Below are 21,506 nucleotides of genomic sequence, written 5' to 3'. Positions count from 1 at the left end.
TTCTCTACCGAATGAAACAAAATCCGCGTGCAAAGATTATTTGTTAGTTGTGAAATGGATTAGGGAATATATACGTCCCATACAAAAGTTTATGGAATATCTACATGGAAAAAAAAATTGACGTGCAGTGAAGTCAAAACTGTTATAGGATCGTTACAGTATACTGTATTCGTTCCCAATATGGACACCGGAAATCCGATTGGCGGAAGAAAATCTCGACGAAAATATGGTCCGTTGAAACGGAAGCCGGTTACATCGGTACTGGGTAAGGGGGAGTTTACTGTAGTAACAATATTTTACAGCTCGATTTGCTGACAAGGTTTATACAACCTTGGTGTGTAATAAATGGACATTTATTGGTATACTGTTCAAAGTTGCGCATTTTAATTGTATTGTAATATTAGAACACTGTTGTAAATTAGATCCTTCTAAACAAAATCACCGATTTTAGTTAATAATATATATATATATATATATATAATTTGTGTTTGAAATTACATATTTTAATTTTTATTTTACATACAAGGAGTGGAATTTTTAAAATATGAGCAACTATTCTCACGAATGAACATAGGTTGAAATATATTAATCAGTTATGTACAAAACAATTATCTGAATATTCCAACATTCGAATATTCTCCTATTAAATACAGTAATTTATATGAAAAATATATGTCTCGAACGTGCTTTTTCCACGATGCGAACATTCCTTTATCGGAATGCATATATCTTCCCATTAGTTCGGATACGGGAGGCTCTGCCGTACATTCCATTCTCAACGGACATACTCTCTAATTGTCATTCTGTCATCGCGCGTTCAATCGATCACTGATAGCTAATAAAACGACGGTCCGACGTTAATCGTCGACCCGACCCATTACGCGTTGAAGCCCAGCGGATCAAATTTACGACACTGTCATGGTCGTTCACTATTTGTGATTGAAGGCTTTTCATTTTGCAATCGTCAATGCATTTCGTTTACAAAAAAAAGCAAGGAAAACTCGACCGTACTGATAACTTTAGAAATCATATTAGCTTCGAATAAACCCTGTATTAGAAGTTTCATTCTGCAAACTCGAGAAATAAAACAAACATTCGCGTAGAGCTTCCGCAACTTCGAATCATGTGATGTTAACCAATAATTAATTCCGGCGCCGAAATTAGTGAGGTTTCTGGTTGGCGCAGTTAATCATCGATGCTTGTAGGCTTCTTCGAGTTAGTATTATAAGCAATCTAGTTGCGCAATCCTGTGAACTCGAATGTTCTTTGGCTTCTGGCGGGGCTCAATTTTAGAAACTACAAACTTTCAAATTGGTAGGAGAATAATTGAAAAGTGATTGTATTCGTAACACGATAATTTTAGTGATTTTTAAATCTCAAATAAATTTTATTATACGTATTATGTTGATTATATTTATGTTATATTGATAATACATGTTTCGTGCTCTCTATGTTAAATTTCATTCTATAGTTTATATTATTTGTCCGTTTGTACGCATTTCGGGTGGCACGATTTCGAACGAATTGCAGTGTTAAGACGCGGTATTGTTAATAAATGAAAGCTTCGAAGCTGGATACGTGAACGGCAGTCGGCGAGTGACTGCTGCGCGATAACAACGATGAGGGTGGTAGAGGAATGTCGTGTGGTCAAGTTCGGGAAGCGGCTTTGCGAACTTTCGTCAATCAGCAGGTGGAATCCTGGACGGAACTCACTGACAATTCAATTACAACTGGGAATTCGTGGTCCGACCCTAAGCTGAGAAAGTTTGGTGGTTTGACAGAAGGGAAGGGAGAGGGATTCGTCGAAGAAGAAGGAGGCGGCCCACACTTCTCCAAGTGTTATGCAGATTTCTGTTTGGCCAGTCATTAGATTGCAGGCACGGGATATTTACAAGCACAACAGCCATTACTACGGCTGTCTATTCTCCACGCTTTAACTGCTCGGGAGAATGACCGTCCATGAATCCACGGCGCATTTCATTGTGTGTATTATTTTCAGCGCCATTTGCTATGCTAATTCTGGAAGCTTTCCCCCTCTAACCTTTTTCAATTTCTAGTCTCACTGGCCGGAAGAAAGGGATAGTTCGTCTTTTATGTTATTTCTTAATAAGTATTCCCCTGACATTTCGCATTTGTTCATCTTTCTTTTCTTTCTTATATTTTCTAATAAATTATGATTCTGCTCTTCGTAATTCATTTCGATTTAACACGTTGACTGCCATGTCACCCATATGTGGGCGACGGAATTATTTGTCCTGGTTTTAAAATGAATTTTTACGTTAATATATTCATTAAGTACTGACTATTGTACTGTCTATTGTTGACTATTCATAGTCAATATGTTCATTGTACCAAATTTAATTAGGATCTGTAAAATGCAAGAAAGCTGGAGGACTACTCAATATCATACATTTAATTTTTTCAATTTTTATTTGATTAAATAACTTGTTTTGATTTTATGGAATTTTTGAGGTCTCCAGTTTGGCAGTCAAAGTGTTAAAGAAACTAGAGTCGTTTATCCACTGCAAGGCATAAATTACTAATATTGCGATCATCGACACTGTTCAAGTTACGCATAGGCTACGTATAAAGAAACTATATTCACAAGAAAAAACTTTGCAACCACGAGCAAAGTGTTTATTGAAATAAAATATGATCGATACTCACCAGCATAGTTTGGCTACCGTGTAAGGAATTGATTGCTGCTAGCGCTTCCTGATGTGACGAAAGTTTTACGAATGCACAGCCTGAAACGGAAATAAATGTCTCCGGTTAATTCTCGTTCGAGTAATCCCCTGGATCGTGAACAAATAAACGAATTAGTCGGTTGTCTGATAAATTTCATTTCGCCTTGTACGCTACGTAGTTGTCGTAAGTCTGATGACACATAAAACTTCCATTTCTCATTTCTTCGGTCTCATTTTACGATTGGAAGTTCACGGGATACTACGCGCGCGCCTGCATACCCACGCGCACACGCGCACACAGACACACACTCGGAAGAAGTGAGAACCATTTTAATTCCGAGGTGGAATCGCGGAAAAAGAATGAAAGTAGTTCCGTTACCGCCATTGTCACGCAGTTCAGATTATCCCCGGCGATGACGGAACGATTAATCGCCTCTACTCTCCACCACGTGCGCTTATCGTTATATAGTTAGATGGAGACACGAAGACAAAGAACTTGAGGGTGCTTTGAAAAATTGACGCACCGCTGGAGCGCAAAATGCACTTAATAAAAGATGTTTACCACGAACAGAGAAACGCTCGGTAATCCGGCGCACCATTCCTCGTTTAGAGCCACGATGGCGCGTACCACGCCGAGGAAACGATCTTGAAAAATTACTTCTATTTGCAGCCATTCGTCAGACAATATTCGTGAATATTCGCGAGTATTAGTCCTGTCGTTCTGCTTCTGCAAATAATTTTTCGGTGGCATAAAGTACTAAACATAATTGAACTTTTCAGAGACGATGTCCTTGCATCGTATCGACTCTAACGAGTAGACTGCCGATCTTCATGCAAAATAAAAATTGTCAGCTTCAATCGTAAGACACAGGAACCGTTCTTTCTGTAATATTTTTAAAATTCCATTTAGAAAAAATCCCTTATCCCAGTTCCGTTTTCAAATTCAATTCAGTTTCAATTCTGTTTTCGGAAAGAAATGAAATGTCTATGTAGCTCCTGCAGCTTGCGATTGATAGGAACAATTTTTATTTTGCATAAAGGTCCACGGTCCACTTATAAATATGGTTGTGCGCGAGATTACGTAGAACACGGCATTAAAATGCAACGAAATACGATAATGGTGAATTTAATGCTTTTATCGCAAGACGAGAAGAATATTAATTACCCCGGAAGGTATAGCTTTACATTTATCGGAATTATCGGGGTAATTGTTGAGTTCTCGAATTTGAATGGGTGAACGGGTTCAGAAATATAAATGAGTTTCGATAACCATGCCCTAGCTGAGATAGGCTGGAGCAGGATTGAAGGGAATTGGAGCGAAAAGAGGGCACTTACCCTCGTACCTGCTGGTATATGACATGATAAAGTCCCGCCTATCTCTGTTTCAGGAGCCGGTGAACTTTTTGAAATCTCCTCGCAATTCTTCTAGTCTTCGATATCCTACTCTTCAACTTGCGATCGGTATTTAAATGCCACTGACCAGCGAGAAAGGCCACTTTAAACTAACCGTTATTTTTATTTTCGAAGCTTTATCGCATGCATAAACTTATTTATTTTGTTTTAGCATTTCCAAAAGGAAGATCAGGTTAATTTGCTGTTATCGTTTTTTGTTGTCTGACGTCATGACGGTCATTTTAACCATTTGTGTTTTTATGTTAATAACCACATATCTACTAGATTCTGTTTGAACCTTCATCACCAGTTTAACTCACTGTTGTTAGCAGACTGCGGATTTTCATGTAAAATAAAAATTTCCTGTATTCAATCCAAGATAGACGAGCTACATTTATTTCACTTCTTAATAATTTTATAGAGCTCGAAACAATGTAGCAGTATTTTTATTTAAACGACTCATTCGATGTACGCAAATAACCGATGAGGATTCAGTATTAAAAATGTAACTATCTCGATAATTTCTTCTGCGATCAGCTTTAAATATTTTGTGCATGTTGATGTATGAAACAATGGAGTTGTTCTACGATCTTTTCTGCTATTCTCTAATTCTGATGAATGCATAAAATCCGCAATCCAATTGCAAGTCGAGGGTGGTTAATCATGTGGTGTAGCCTGAATTCGCTAAATAAACTTGGCCGTTCAACGGACACGGCTAAAATCGTTCTCGAGTGTTATCATTTCCGCGACACAATAAATTTCAGTTTCCCTCGGGGTAAAAACTATTTTAAGTGTCCGGGTAGAATCGGGGCGTATTCTATTGAGGAATTTGCGAGAAGAATAGCAAAGAACGTCGAAACTTGTCGGTAAAGCGAGAGAAAGAGAGGGAGAGAGAGAGGAGAGAGAGAGAGAAGAGAGGAGAGAGGAGAGAGCAGGGCAGCGTAGGTCCGTGGACAAGGTTTTCTTGCGATTCAACCCCTGTCGCTCACCGACATCGTAAGAATTTGTCCGAGCTTCCAAAGCGTTCTGGCTCACCCCGCTGTTCTTTCTTGTGCAAGCGAAATCTCTCGAAGACGATGCGCTCCTGAGATTTTTCTCCGCCGCTTCGAAGCAGACGGGAGTAAGGTCGCACGGAAATAAAAGACTCGAATTTCTCCAAAGTTCGCGTGCTTATATCCATGTACGTGTGCATGTGTGTATGTATGTATGTATGTATGTATGTATGTATGTATGTATGTGCGCGCGCGCGTGAACACGTGTGTGCGAGCCCCCATCCCGAGTGCGTGCATACATACGCGCACGTGTCTCCGCGGCGTACATATGTACGGATCGGTGTACATACACATGCGCATAACCACCATCGGTATATGAAGTATACGTACACCGGCGGGTACGTATGTACATATTGTTTGTCTGTGCTGTGTCTCTGCGTCTGTCCTTCTCGCCGGCTCGAAATCTATGTTTGGCCCCTTGAACAACGGCGAACAACAAACACTGGACAAACCGCTCCGGCCCTCCGCTACCGACGATGTCGACTATATAGTCCCGTGGATCTTCCCCGTTCCTATTTCGTCTCGAACCCTCCGACGACCCCTTCTCACCCTCTCTCTCTCTCTCTTTGCCACCCCCTGTTACCCCCGTTTCAGTGTTCTCTCTTTCCTCTCCTCGCCCCCGCGCTCTGCCACAGCCTAGCCGGTTCGATCCAATCGATAACGCCTGCGAGACTTTCCACTCATATATTTGATTGCTCGGCAAACATGCCTAAGTTTATTTTGTGGCCCCCTCGCCACCCCCTTACCACCGCCCACGAAGCGTTAACGCGCCGGCATAGAAGCGAATAGCTAGGCTTTCCAATACGCTGGAAACCCTCCAACCACGACGCAAACCGTGTTCTTTCGATCATCCGGCGAAATGCTTATTCGATCGTATTGCAGACGACAATGTAGCCCTACGGTTTTTAATGGGTCCAACCCCCTCGGAGCCAGGCCGACAAATAGGAGGACGTTTGTTGTCTATCGGCTTTATAGTCGTTGCGACTTGCAAAGGGACCTATCGTATGACCAGCGTGTTTGTTTGTTGTGACGTTGCCGCTTAAATGTTTATAATGTACTGTGGCTGATCAAATTGTTGGAGACACTCGTATAGGTACATTGCTGGGGTTACATCAAAAACAATTTTTATATCAATGTGTAGCTACACTGAATTTTTGTCGTTTTTATAAAGGATTTTATCACACGTAGTATTGAAATGCAGATGGTTTGCCATAGAAGTGTTGGAAATTATTTCCATTTCAGGAATACAGAACTTTTTACATTTATAATAAAAATGTTGACTGCCGTGTCACCCGTTTGTGGGTGACGGAATTATTTATATATATAATTTAATTGTTTAATGTTGCTTCAACATCAAAGGTCGTTAGCAACACGGTACATTTTCTTACAATATATTATACATATTTGTATCCTTGATATACTTGGCAAGACCGGCGATATACTCCTTAGAACTTAACAGAATGGGTAAGGATCTAGGCAACTTAGCATTTTTCCTTTCATTCTCATATTTTTTGCATTCTATTATTAGGTGGTTTACGTTAATTGGTACTTTACATATATCGCAGATCGTATTTTCTTTCTTATTTAACAAAAATGAATGGGTTATTTCTGAGTGCCCAATTCTGATTCTAGAACTTGAAGTTTGAATTTGACGATCTACTGGACTTGGAAATTTGTGCCACTCAAAATCCGCTCCTTCATTATGATATTTTTGTATATAATCCCTTTTAATTTTGTCAAATACCTGTTTCCTAAAAATTTCATTTAGGTGGTTTTTAAGATCGTTTAGTCTGGTATAATGGGTGATTTGTTTCATTTTTGTGTTGCAGGCTGCTAATTTGGCTGCTCTATCAGCATTTTCATTACCTTGTATACCCATTTGTTCAGGTTTTAAAATGAATTTTTACGTTAGTATATTCATTGTAACAAATTTGATTAGGATCTGTAAAATGCAAGAAAGTTGGAGGAATACTCACTGTCACGCATTTAATTTTTTTCAATTTTTATTTCATGTTAAAACAGGAGAAAAACTAAGATAATTAAAGAATATTTCAACGTGTTAAAATTATTCAAGAGAGAAGTAAATCTGTATCTGGCTTCCATCTCTTGCAATTGATGCAGATAAATTTTATTTTTTGTAAAGATCCACAGTCTAGCAACTTCGAGATAAAAGCTCGTTCGTTAATATCGGGAAACAAAGTTTCGTTCGCTTACAGCTTAATTAGGTAACTAAAATCGTAATAAAGTATAGAACGTGGGATTGGACAGGCAATAAATATCCCTTAAAGAAGACATCATGCTGTTTCGATACGTGTGTTTGCACGCACCTATGAACACGTTCGGATAGGGGTTGTTGACACGCGTCCGGACGTTTTCGTAACGTTCCTGTGACAATGGGTGGGGTTTTTATTATTTCGTTAATGGATTCGGGTCAGTGGCCAGATGAACAAAAAATTCCCTAACAATCGTGGGAATCGCGTGACCAGGCGCGAGCACATAAAATTTGTTATCAACCGTTCCCGCGGCAGGAAGTTGTAGTTTATATCACCCTTCGGCAAGTTTTATTTATTGCTTAGATAATTTCCGTGGAGTCGATGACACCAGATTTCGTGACGATAACTCAACCTCGATAGAACGACGAGTGAAACCACGCGGCATATTGTTAATTAAAGCACTACTATGAAATATTGCAAATTGCGTAATAAGAAATTAAAACGATTCCACGTTCTAAATAAATTGTTTTCATAGAACCTTTATTATCCGATTGTAACATGTCGATTTCACGAAGATACTTGTTAAGGAATAAAGTTGGTACAGGATCTTTTTGGAAACAAAAGATCGCTTCGATCTCTGGTTTGTACACGCTTCCAAGACACACAGGGCATAAAGGATGGCGGGGTTTTAATACTCGGAATAGAAAACAGCAGAATCGAATTGCACGTAAATCGTTTGAACATATGCTCGATAACTTCTGTCGGAGTTACCGCTATGACACGCGGCGCGTGTACTTGTGCTGGAAGCGGACCAAACGAATCAATTTCATTGATGAAGCTACTGAATCCGAGCGAGTGGAATGCGAGCACGCGTAATTGGCGCAACGGCTGGGTCTACAAAGTACATAGGGCATGGCTGCGCGCCCAAGTCGGAAAAGGAACGAAAAAGAGCACAAGCAAGAATACGTCCGCGCGTTTATTCAACGTACGAGAAAAATCGAGAAATAAAAGGTGCTCGCGAGATAAACGAAAGCCGATACGGGATAAGGGCCGGGATTAAAAACGATGACAAAGTTGCTAACCACTTATGCCCTTTCTCATATTTGTAAGACGAAAGCTGACAAAAAATGAATCAGAACTTGCATTAATTCTGAATAATTGTTCACGAATATAAACAAGAGGATTCTGCGTTTAAAATCAACAATTCTGAATTATCTTACGTCCAGTATCGTATAAATTATAGAAAGATATCTGCGCACGAATGTATCCGTGCTTAGTTGCATTTTTTCAGTTTGAATAAAAGAACAATTGATTCGTCTGGTTTCTGACGTCACTAATTCAAACGCACACGTCCAGAAAAAGGGAGAAAGGAAGGATGAGCAGGAATACGCAATGGCTAATTAAAAATTCGGTATAAGAAATTTACTGGACAGTCGACAGAAGGAACACGAAAGAGGAAAAGAGAAAAATTAAGAATCGTAATTTCAATGTGAAATAAGAAAAATCGCAGCCTCTACAGCTTCGTAAAGTGGACGAAGATGGACGAGGCTCGAGGAGTCGCCTCTCCAATTTTTTTTTCGTGGAAATAAAATCTTCTTTGTAGCTTAGGTTTCGCGAAGCGTAACATTTTCATGGATAATGAGTCTTTTAAAGACGACCTCGCAATAGAACTTTCTTCCTTGAAAATCACTGTTTCGTCGTAAACGGCTATTCTTGCGTTTTCGAATATCTATAGATCGGTACTTATCCAAACCAAAAGTCAAAGTAAATCGTTGGAGATGCGTTATTTTTCTGCAACGATACAGACGTTGTCGAACCACGGGAATATCTTTTTTTGGTTAAAGCGTTGTTCATTCGCTGGACCGATCATCCGCGGTTGTTTCGTCAGGCATGGCCCTCGATGCCAGACGGACAAAGAAAATTTGTGATATATTTTGAGGAGGAAACAAATAAGACGGCGGTGTAAAACGCAGGGGGACGTGTAGTACGAGGCGAGGCGGCAAGTGTAATGCGGAGACACGAAATGCCATTATAGCGCGGACACGGCCGAATCCCAGAGGGATGTAGGGGTACGGCTGGGAAAAAAGAAGGAAGAAGACAAAGAGGCATACACGTACGGGTACGAACGGGACGTGACAACACCCGGAAAACGGCATTGCCACGTTGCTATTACGAGAAGATAAATTTCCAACCGGAACGTCTCCCCACATTCGAAAAATATCGCGACGTCTCTTATTTTCAGTTGGGACCTAGGCTTAGCCGCATTCTACTTATGAAACCGCTCGAACTCCCTCTCGCGTTGTAAAACCGCAAAATAAATGCCAGACCCTCGCAGGATTGAATTATTATTTACAACTATAATTTTTTATGTCATATCCGGACGTAACGTGAGATACGAACTTAAGGGTATCGTTGCTTATATGCACGTAGCTGCAAGTGGTATACTTTTATAGATATGTACTAGTAAAAATTTTAAGAAGCACCATTCCTGACATTTATCCGCGTCGTAAAATGAAGAATTATAACTGTTCGATTTGAAATGACGAGAAGGTATTTTCAATGGTTGTAAAATACCAGAAATGTTTAGTTACATTTATAGCGACAATTTCACAGAATTCTAGTGTAGTGAAGGGTTGTCCGGGTCAAAGAACTGTTTGGAACGTACACATTTATTAAATATCTGTATAGTGCTCCATCGAAGAGACAGATAAGAAGGTAGCGTGAAAGTATGGCTGGGCATCCCTTTACGGTCGTTTTGTAATTGACGGGAGCCTATGCCCGTTGGGAGTGGCTCTTCCAGCAGATTCATCTAGATTACAGTGCAAAACTACTCTCCGCTTGGCGTATTTACCCGGCATTAAATTACACAGACGGTCGCGCGCGTCGGCGAGGGTCGAGCGTCGTTTGGCGTTTTACCGGCTTACTTTCATTACATTCAATACTGATCGCGTCCAGCCTGCATGTTTTATTTATGCAACGTTTTCGACTATTGCGCCAACAACGCCGCGGAAATATTATCGGTGCAGTTTCAACCCTTAGGTCAATACTTGGGTACCCACATTTCATTTGTCTTTAAAGGTTTCTATACGCTCTTGTTGACAAGTAGCACCCCCTTGAAAGATGCGTTTCTATTTCTTTATTTAGAACATTACATCTATTGCACGATTCATTCAAAAATAAATTTTCCACCGAAAATTTGAAACTTCTCTCGCACCCCCACTGTTAACCCTTTGCACTCGAAGGTATTTTAACTCCAAAACGAAACATTTCTTCTGACTTAGAATATTTCCCTTCTATATATTTTTTGTTGTGTTATACATATGGAAATGGTGCATTTTACTCGTACAATACTGACACGTGTTTAGTCATTTATTACATACAAACAAATTTAATAGTGTTAAAAATAATTTGGATAATGATACAGCAATTTTTAGTGGCGCCTTATAGTCGCCATTCGAGTGCTAAGGGTTAAGAACCGCCGTATTAGATATACATCAGGTTTCACTGAATTATTGTCTTTTTCCTGTGATTTTGTGATAGGAAAGTAGTACCCAATGATTTTCTTTGTCGCAAGTATTTGCGAGCGAGTTTGCGACACTGGCTACAAAATGACGGTTCACCAGTGAATTGTGATAACGACGTTTCGATTCGTTTGTGGTAACGAGGTGTCAGCAAGGTCCTCCGAACCCTTTTCGGTAGCAAAGACGCGAGCAAGAAACCGAAAGAAGTCGCGCAAGGAAAAAGGGACGATGCTGCGTTCGCCGTGTCCTCGGACAAGGAAAACGAACAGATTCCCCATGGGAAACGGGCAACCATTTCTGACGTTCCGCTAAGAATCGCCTTCGATCCAAACCACCAGCGGGAAAGCAACAAAAGCTTACGGGAGCTTAGCGTGGAGACAAGGCGATTGCCGGCATTACCGGAATTACTTGAACGCGAATTGCGCCATATGCCATAATGAACCTGTAATATCACGATAATCGAACGTTAACCCTGTAACTGGGAGTTCGACGGAATAACTACTATATCCCGCAGAAATACCGAATAGAAATTTTATCGAGCTTATACTGGATGGTCCATTTGAAACTAGTCGCTGAAATATCTTCTCGTCACAATATAAACAAACATTTCGTATACAATATAATGAATAAATACGCTGCAAAGAATATAATTGTACACCCCAATTAGGTTTCTCAAAGTTTGCAAATTCATTCTAACAGCCAACGTGTTGAACTTAATGATTGATGTTCATATAAAATTGGAAAAAAATTGTGGAAACATGCTGGAAAAGTTTCAGACATTTAACAAGTCTGTTGTGGTTAAGGGCCGGTATCATGCTCCGCACGATTAAATTTGTGTGTTTTCTATAAAAGCCGCGGAGATACTATAGATTCTTAGGTTTGCTTTCACGGGCGATGCACCGGTAACGCAAAATCGTCGTACGTGCGGGGAAATCCTTAAGAGAAATACTTGAAAATACTTCGTTGTGCACGCACGTTTATTCGTATTCCCTTTACACGCTCTTAAGAAATTCCGGGAACATCTGGTGCATCTAGAATAGAGAGGGGGAGGAGGAGGAGGAGGAGGTCGAGCAGATGCGACAAAAAACCTCGAGAAAATTCACGGTAAACGCGACTCTGGAATCACAGCGGTTCCCGATTTTCTGATTCGATGGTGAGGCAGCATGCTGCATCGCCTTGGAGAAAGTTCGGTGATCGCAGATCGAGATTAAGCACGGTAAAAATTCTTATTTCAATTTCCGTGGCTGCGTTTCGTCGACATATTCTCGCGCAACAGTGTTACAGAATGATAACGAAAAGAAACCCAGGGCGAAATTGTTGAACAGCAAAATGGAATTTTATTTCTTATTCTTAGTCTGCGGATTTGTGTGCGAAACAAAGATTTATGTAAACTTGGGGGGGGGGGGGTTTGGGCGTCACTTATCTGTGACAGTGGTAGCGAATGCGTTATTAAACCTATTTAATACTACATATATTTTATAAATCACTTTTGCATGTGTAAACAACCTTTATTTCTATATTTTGTAAATGAAAGTAGAAAGAGTAACATTTTTCCTATAGGGCCTTTTGTTTGTGAATTAGAGGGTACAAACTAGTCTAACTTTCCTGCAAATATCTGTACAGTACAATCGAAAATTAATTACCAGTAGCGCAGCACCGTATTGAACCGTTCTTACGCCAACCAGGCTTTGCCTTCGCGTTCAAATGGGCGATTCTAATTGAAATGAAGTTCAAAGCGAAAATTTCTCGTCGCCGTTACACGATCACGTTCATTCTCCCCCGCTTCGGAAGTAAGGATATGCACGGGCAAAAGGGGATCCGCGTAGAAATGACCAAACGGAACAATAAGTCGGTACCGGAAAGAGATAAAACGAAGTATTGTGCTTTGGAGGTCATAAAGGAAGTCGCGGTAAAGACACCGACAGTCCTGAGACATCGCGGGGGAAGAAGCGGCCGAAGGAAGTGGCGTTTCGAGGAGTAAAAAGAGTCAAAGGAAAGAGAGGGGAGGGGCGGGCATGGGGGATGGAGAGAAAAGGGGCGAGGAAGGGCGGGGGTGGGGGAGGGGGAGGTAGCGAAGGCGTGGGATGCAGTGGAGCAAAGGAAAGTCTCTGGACTAATTAAATAACTAGCAAAGTCACCTAGCAACTTGGCACCTCAACTGAGTCCAACCCCTTTTCCAAGTCCACGATCTTTCTTACCGTTGGCTTCTGCACTTCTGCCTGTCTTTCTCTCCCCGTCCTCGGCACCCCTTTCGTTCTCTTTGTCGCTCCCGGTGGCGTGAGTGCACCCTCGCCGTCCACGACGTCACCTCGTTATTTAATTAAACTTCGCGGAAGTAGCTCGCGGCTGCTTGATACCAAAGCACGTAGCTCGTCACCTTCCATTTTCTTCGTGTCCCCCCGCGTCGTTTCTTATTTTTGTTCTTTCGGTCGCGAACGATTCGCGGAACGTGATGTCGGCGTGAGCCGCGGCATAATTGTTGAAACACAGGCTCCGCTGCTCGGCATATATTACCCAGCTATCTTAATAAGTTTCTGCCGATTTTTTTTTCTTTTTTTTTTTTTTTGGTAAACAATAGTCGTTCGTTTTCGGATAGAAAAATGACGAATGTTTTGGTCAAAATACAGCAGAACCTGACGAAACGGGACTTCAGTTTCCCAGCTGCTACAACATGGAAAAATATCTTGGCGGAAAATAAACATACAGTGACTCCAACTAATATTCGGACGCTCTTAAAAATCGCATAACTTAGTCAATATTGGAGTATGTTACTTGAATTTCTTTGAGAAGTTATCCCTTAGCACTCGAATGGCGACTGTAAGGCGCCACTAAAAATTGCTGTATCATTATTCAAAATATTTTTTACATTATTAAATTTGTTTGTATTTAATAAATTTCTAAAGATTTCCGAACTCTACGAGGAAATTGCACCATTTTCGTATGTATAGTATGAAAAAATATATATAGAAGGGAAATATTCTAGGTCGGAAGAAATGTTTCGTTTTAGAGCTAAAATGGCTTCAAAGTGCAAAGTGCAAAGGGTTTGAGTGCAAAGGATTAGAACAATTGGTTCGCTACATAACGTGAAAAAAATGTTTGATTATAATTACAATTGGTCGAAATTGCAGAGAAAGTACTAACAGTTGTATTTTGCAACTTTTTTATGCGGGCTTATATTGAAAATGTAAAAAGTGTGTTTTGTACATCTATATCAATTATACATATTCTGAATATTTCATCTCAATCAGTCAACGTTGTACTGAGCTACAAACGTTTAACGATGAAAGCTTAACACTTTGATCGCCAAACTAGAAACTCCAAAAATTCCATAAAATCAAAGTAAGTTATTTAAAAATTGAAAAAAATTAAATATATGATACTGAGGAATCCTCCAACTTTCTTGCATGTTGCAGATCCTAATCAAGTTTAGTACAATGAATATATCAACGTAAAAATTCATTGTAAAACCTGCACAAATAATTCCGTCACCCACATATGGGTGACGTGGCATTCAACGTGTTAAGGGTGAAAGTCGTAGAATTTTGGCCTTGTCAGGGAATTTCGCCCTCATGTGATCATTTTGAAACATCTGTAGCTCATTGCAATGTTGACCGATTTTGATCAAATTCTCAGAAAATGTATAATTTATACAGATCTACAAATCGTACTTTCTAAATTTTCAATCTAACTCCACATAAAAAAGTTGCAAAATACAACTTTTAGTATTTTCTCTGTAATTTCGACCAATTGCAATTTTTGTAAAAATTTTTTTCTCTTTATGTAGCAAAGCAATTGTGCTAACTTCTTAAGAAAATCCAAGTCGTATGGTTCAATGTTAACAAAGTGATACGATTTTTAAAAGCGTTCGAATATTAATGGGAGTCACTGTAAGTCCAGGCTCATGGTTGTACAATTTTTTTTAACGAAACGGATCCACTGTACACTCCCATGTTTACGCATATTTGTATTAATATCTAATTTTCAATTAACTTTGTCCCAAAAGAACGTTAACGGCTTCATCGAATGTACATGGATGAGACGACGCGTAATTTGCTTTCGCCAGTTTAGAAACAATAATATCATAAAAAATTTCAATACATGAAAATTTAATGTACAAGGGTGAAACTTAATACATAATCAAGAAAGTTTCCCTGATGCCTTGTTAGCTATAAAAATTCATGGGGATGAAGGCCCCGGCAGTATGCAAGAACGAACAAATACTATCGAGTGGTTAACTCCCTTCGTGATAATTAACGACGAAAATTAAAACATAAAGAGGAAAAAAGAAAGTTTCAGCCCTGGCGATCTGCTACTCTTTCGACCGGGAACTGCCGCTCTCCTTCTTCTTCCACTAATTTTACTGGAAGAACAGCAGGGGCTGTAACTGGACGAGACATTATGAAGGGGTTCAGGGAGAAGTCTCGCCGCGAACCCTTAATTTACTGCCACGAAAATAAACCGCGAGGATCTTTGGGGAAATTCGCTCCCGTTCTTTTGTATTCCAATCTGCTTCTTATCGCGCGGCTGGTGTTAAGTCAATTCTTCTATCTCGCTCCTCGATTCGTCCCATTAATGCAGGTACCGACAAATTTTTATAACAGACGTGTCCGTGTGATGTAACAATTTTTACACTAAATTTTTGTACCGGTGACCATGAAAGTGGTCTAAGTAAACATTCGAAAGAAACTGCTCTTCTTGCTCATTCTGTATCACGATTGATTTTACTACAATTATGAAGCAGAATATTAAATATCATGTATTACATATTATCATAGTGAAATTTTTTATGAAATCATACGCAAAAGTCTAAATGTCTCGGAGAATCACGGTTTTCCAATATTCAAAATTCAAGATCACAATATTCATATATATATATTTTTTAATTCAGAAAGAAATTTATTCGGGTCCAATTCACGATTGATTTTCGAAAATAATAAAGTGACGAATTCTTCTGTATTTAAAGCTTTTTTTTCATTTTCGGGCCGTCCGTTAAATTCATTAAAGTGTTGAATATGAATGAAGATAATATTTCAAATCTGGCGAATTTCTCGAAAGCGTTGGAACGTTTGAATATCTCCGAATGCAAAAATCCGGCGGCATGCTGAGAGCGACAGAACGCCATACATTCGGTGAAAACTGGAAGTGAAATCCGTCCATGGATTATGATCGACTATTGTGGCACATTCCCCGGTTTCATGTAAATTTGTTTAGAGTAGCCCGAGGGCTACCACGATGCGCTATCCTGGCCAACAGGAGTTTAATTTTGAGAAACGCAAACATCCCGTAATTAAGCAGACGCCGAGAACAGGACCGAAGGGTATGCCTGTGGAGACTCGGTGAAAAACCACTCATAATTGCCAACCGAATCAATATTTGAGCTCCCTTTATAGTGCTGAATGGTCAGGAAGGACGATGGGCTCTCGTTCATTGCCAGTACGCACCACAAAAGCTCTTTTACTCCAGCTGGAATTGAGAGAGTTCTTCGGTGGGAAGATTCTCGGAGAATATAATTTATTGATAATATGCGGGACTTTTGCATAAATCTTCTCCGATTGCTTTGTTAATACCCCAACGTTTACACTACATAGTCGCCAGACCTAGCGCATCATACGTGGAACAAGGTATCGAGGATTATTGACTTTTTAACACCAGCACTGCCGAACCCATCAAAATGGCGGATTTCAAATTCTTTATTTTGCAAACAGATGTAGTAGTTAATTTCTTCTCTTAAGGGGGCCGGCAGGCATTTGGCCTTGACTGTCACGCTATGTAACGCTGTGCCTTTTTTAATCAATTTGTAATCAATTAAAAATGCATACCACCGTGTTTGTACGGTTTGTATAGAGCCTTTTTTCGATACGAACACTAAATTTCTCGAAATTAAGAGAATCTCTCAGCGGCATCCATCTTGTGACGTCATACTTGCTTCAGAATTCGAATTTTCTGCCGAATATTACAAATTACTCCACGATGAGGTAGAAATTCGCAATTTGGACTCTATACAGACGTAGATTGGACTTTTAGGAAACACAATTGACCACTTCTAAACTGCTCATTGCAATATTGAAGCGGTAGTTTGAAAAGGTTTTGACCCTTGCATACGTATATGGATTTCAAACCATGCCGGCCCCCTTAATAAGATCGATAGGTTGAGGATACTTTACTGTTTCATATTTTTGCGCCACTCATTCTCAATCAAAGATCCGCAGTTTAGTTGTCAGCTTCGAAGACGATATTTCCGCTCCGCAAAGAAAATGCTGCAGCTAAACTTGGAAATGCGAAGTACGATTAAAATGCCGATTCTGGTTAAAATAATCGTGGACGAAGCAAAGAAACATTTTATTCAAAGATAAGTGAGTTGGCAGTTTAATAAGGTTCTAATAAACTTCAAGTTTTAATCGATCGAGGTAAAAACCGTGGCTCGCGCTGATGGTGGAGGGGGAACCTAATCTTTAATCACGTCTTCGATGGAGTTTCTTAATCTGAACGGGACGAGATCGTAGCCGAGAACGCCGTAAGTTAAAAAGAAGAAGCTCGACTTTCGATAGTGTGAGAACTTTGAAATCACTGTCCGCGAAACTTCGCGGCTTTGTGGCTAAGAAAAGGTTAAGACTCTCTATGAAAGCCAATTAAAAATTGCATTCCCCTCGAATTCCTGCGGAACCATTTCGAAATGTACCGAGCTCTTAAACTATAAGTAACGTACAGGGTGGTCAGCCTGAATACAACTTAAATATCTCGTGCGGTTGCGTTGATACAACAATTGTTTTGCATGCAATTTCAATGCGATTAATGTACTAACACACTCTGTGTTAAAAATGTTTTCAGGGTTCCAAGGCCATCCATGTACCTTTACACACACAGTGTTCACTTTATACATGTCCCGAATGCCTAGTCGATAAAAGACTATGCGAAATTAAAATAGTTTATCCTACTTTTGTATTTGCAATCTTGATTCTTTTGTGGTAGAAGGGTAAGGAACGAGGTAAAAGTTCAGATATTACAAGTTCTACGACCGGAGATACTAGAGATGGACTACGCTACGGCAAAAGCGGTCATGTATCTTCGGCAAAGAGGTTCGGCTATATTAAAGAGCTGCGGTCGAAGCAAATCAAACTCCTATAGGTCGGTCTTCAAGTCGAACCTAACACAGTCAATGCAAAACCACCGGTTTCCTGCGTACTTCTATTGATCCTCGATCGCCAGCGGCAGTTCGGCGTAGGTATCTACAAACTACATGGACCGCACATTGCTATCGATACTTGACTTCCAGCGGTATGGGGATGAGTAGCCGAATCCAATCTAGCAAGTCTGCAGAACAAAGTCTGTCCCCTGTTATTTATTCTGAGCTTGAGTAAAAGTAAATGCCGCATGTTATCAGGCAGCTACGTCTGTCGCGAACAGTTGATTACACGTCGGTTCGTTTGTTTTAAATAGTTACTTCATAGGTTTCCGACAGAAATGACTGTACACGTAAGAATGGTCTTGCCCCGTCGCTCGCGACTTAATGGATTAACCTGGAGGCGTAATTCGAGGTGTGTCGCGCGGCGTTGCTCGGAGCGAGAGCGCAGCCACGCGGTATCCGAGTGGTTTGTACGTTAGGTGTGAAATCGCCGTTGTTGTTTACGCATGTTTACGAATGCAAAGTGTTTGCGAGCATTGTGTGTAAAGCCACGCGTGCAGCGCAGAAGAGAGTGTAGCGGGCGCATTCAATGGGACCTGACGTGCGTGTCGCAAAGGGTGGGCGGTGGCAAAGGGAGGGTGAGGTGGACAGAGGGGATACGGCTGCATGTGCAAGAGGGGGTGTTAGCACACTTGGCGAGCTGCCATTTAGGGTTGGCTTCAGAGAGAAGAGGGTCGGGAACTACCCTCGCGCTTCACAGCCGTGCCCTTACAAACGGATGTGGAAAAGACGGAGGCTTTCTTTCCCTCCGACTGACGCGTCTCTTCTGTAAATACATTAAAAGGGAACCGCCACTCCCCCCCCCCTCTCTCTCTCTCTCTATCCGTTCTCTCTATTCAAGTCCATTTTTTAAAATGTTGACATTCGTTAATCTTTTTCTACTTATGTAACGTTCCCGTGGCCCGAAAATTTTCCCTCAACCGGAAGCTGCCCCTCGATTCGTCGATGCGCGCGCATGCGGAATTCAACACACTGGCAAACTTTTCGTTTATAGAACTTTAGAAGTTTATTCAGGAATAGCTGGGGCTCGAGTGGCGTGGTGAGTTCGGTACGAATTTGTACGAATTTGTACGATGATGAGGTGATTTCAATGCCCCGTATCGAGAGGTTTCCGCTGTTCCGCGTGATTATTCTTTGTCCGTAAGAAATCCTGCCTTGAGTTTGTCTCTGTGTATGAATTTGTCTGTACGAAAGGCTCGTAGGAAATTTATTAACGATTATATAAGAACAGAAGTTACTAAAAATACTTGTTTTGGTAGGCGACCAAATTACTAGACACACTGATTTATTTTTGTAGTGCCACGGTAAATGCAGTCTTATTATTTTTACAATGCAACACGAATTAGTCAGATTTAATGGTGCGTTGTTAATATAAAAAATTTTGGAAATTGTGAAATGAAGCCAGGTTGGAATATTTTTCGATGGCACTGTACACCGATGTGCATATGAACGCATAAAGCGACGGTACATTTCAGAATAATTGAAGACTAGCATACATTTTCGGTATGAGTCACGTTTCCTAGGCACCCTGTGCATGCTTACGTGGCACAGAATTCACCCTAATACAAGTCACCCCAGCGTAGCGATAGTGTGGCAGGCAGACTGCTACGTTCGAAGCTCATTCACCACATTGATTTTCCTTTCGGTGGCCCTTCGTTCCCGTGGCGTCCTCACCCTAAAGTTTCATCAGTGGGGAACATGTCATTGCCCCCGAAAAATAGCGGTATTTCGGGGCGGAGAACAGACCGAACAGTATCTCGGATTTCTTCAAGCTGCGCAGCCACGATAACAAAGTTCTTTCTCGCTGGCCGGATCAAATTTATGATACTGATTAATTCTTTTCAAACTAAATGGATCGTCATACTTTCGAAAATGTACGATTCCGATGGCACTGCCGGCCCGGCGTTTCCGAAACGAATGGAAAAACCGCTCTCACAGTTATAAAATACTCGAATCAAATTCCAATTCATTTAATTTATTAAATTTATATCGAGTAATCTTTTGCACTTCTAGCTATTTCAACTCCAAAATTCATTCTATTTTGTCTGTACGAACACGACAAACAGGTCTGAATCTGTGTGTGTTAGCGTGTTTTCAAATCTTTTCAGAATTTTATATATTTCCATATATTTTTCAGCGAAGCTATTAATACCACGCGAAGTTATATTTTATTTAGCCGCTGCTTGACTACAGAGATCCCGCATAAAAATCGGCGCTCGAGAGCGAATGATTAGTTTCGAACGAGGCGACATCCATCACTCTATATTTTCCGTCGAACGGAAAAATGGAAAAACGGGGTTGCCGGAATAAAAGCAAAAACTAAGGATGGCGATCGATTTATTTTATAAAGAGGAATCGGTTGGAGCGATCGCGTCTGTCCGTCGTTCATAATCCATTTCGAGTCACACGCCAACTGTCGCTTCGACTCGACAGCAGACTTTAACGGCCAGTCACTAACGGTCGGTTGTCCATGTCTCTCAATATCCTAGCGCGGCGCGATAGCATATACTCTACAAAAACGTGACCAATTTGAGGGGTGGCGCGTACTGAAGCGATTCGAATATAGAGAGCACGGGGGCTGTCATAAAATTCTCTACGGCGCGACATGCATCGACCGAGTGTAAATCGTGCGCGGAAACCGAGAAACCGGTGAGAAACATAAGGGCGCAGCTCGAATGGCAGCTCGCACGGTAGGAGCGATCCAAGGAAAAAGAAAGGGCAAAGAACCGAAGGGGAAGAGAAACAGCCGAAAGAAGCGGAGAGAGAAGAGAGAGCAAGAATCCTCTCGCAAAGGCGTAGACGAGGTCTTCGTTAAAATTCGCCGAGGCGGTCGTCGCGTCCTGGTCGGGACGTAAAAGAAAATAAAGGAGCGCTTAGTATTAATGTCGCGATTCGTGTCCTTGTCACGTACTGGCCCATCTCCCGCCCTAGCTTTTCTGGATGGGTTCTTCCGTTTATAATGCGAAATAAGCCTGATCGCGGCCGACCCGTGCCCGCACAATTTCAATAAACAATAAATCTCTTAACGACGAGCCGCGAAATCGGCCCAGGGGTGTGCGACCTTTCCGAAGGGAAAAACGCGCCTGGCATGTGTCTCATATTTCGAATCGAGACTTGGACGATGATGGAGGGAACAAGATCGAACCTATCGATCGTTTCACCCTTCGTCACGGGGCTGCTGCAGCCCCACGCAAACAACTTTAAGCTGAGCAGGCTTTAATTCGTGCCGACCAGATTATTTCATGATTTGTGTGATTAGAGTAAGGAGCAAAACTGAACACACATACACGACATTTTAACAAAAATCATTTTTTATTCAATATTTGCATGTAGAATACAAAAGAAACAAAATACTTGGTATTATCTACAATCTTTTGGCTTTTCAAAACAAACTTAACATTTGTGATATTATTATTATTTCTAATCTAGTATACCTCTTCTATAGTATACCTATAAGG

The 21,506-nt window shown here is 40.8% G+C and overlaps 1 protein-coding gene across 16 annotated transcripts in view; it reads right to left on the bottom strand.

Annotated features, from left to right (window-relative positions):
- The window catches only part of Bru3 (CUGBP Elav-like family member bruno 3), a 781,126-nt gene that overhangs the window by 56,790 nt on the left and 702,830 nt on the right, over positions 1-21,506 (bottom strand). For all 16 annotated transcript variants that reach the window (XM_076794653.1, XM_076794647.1, XM_076794651.1 and 13 more), the window contains one exon: positions 2,668-2,747. In XM_076794653.1, the coding sequence (XP_076650768.1) occupies positions 2,668-2,747 (80 nt within the window). The remainder of the gene's footprint in view (positions 1-2,667; positions 2,748-21,506) is intronic.

This window comes from Halictus rubicundus, chromosome 10 (genome assembly GCF_050948215.1).
Source record: "Halictus rubicundus isolate RS-2024b chromosome 10, iyHalRubi1_principal, whole genome shotgun sequence".
In the NCBI taxonomy this organism is placed as follows: domain Eukaryota; kingdom Metazoa; phylum Arthropoda; class Insecta; order Hymenoptera; family Halictidae; genus Halictus; species Halictus rubicundus.
Note: the sequence above shows the minus strand (reverse complement) of the source record. Positions and strands in the feature narration are given on the sequence as shown.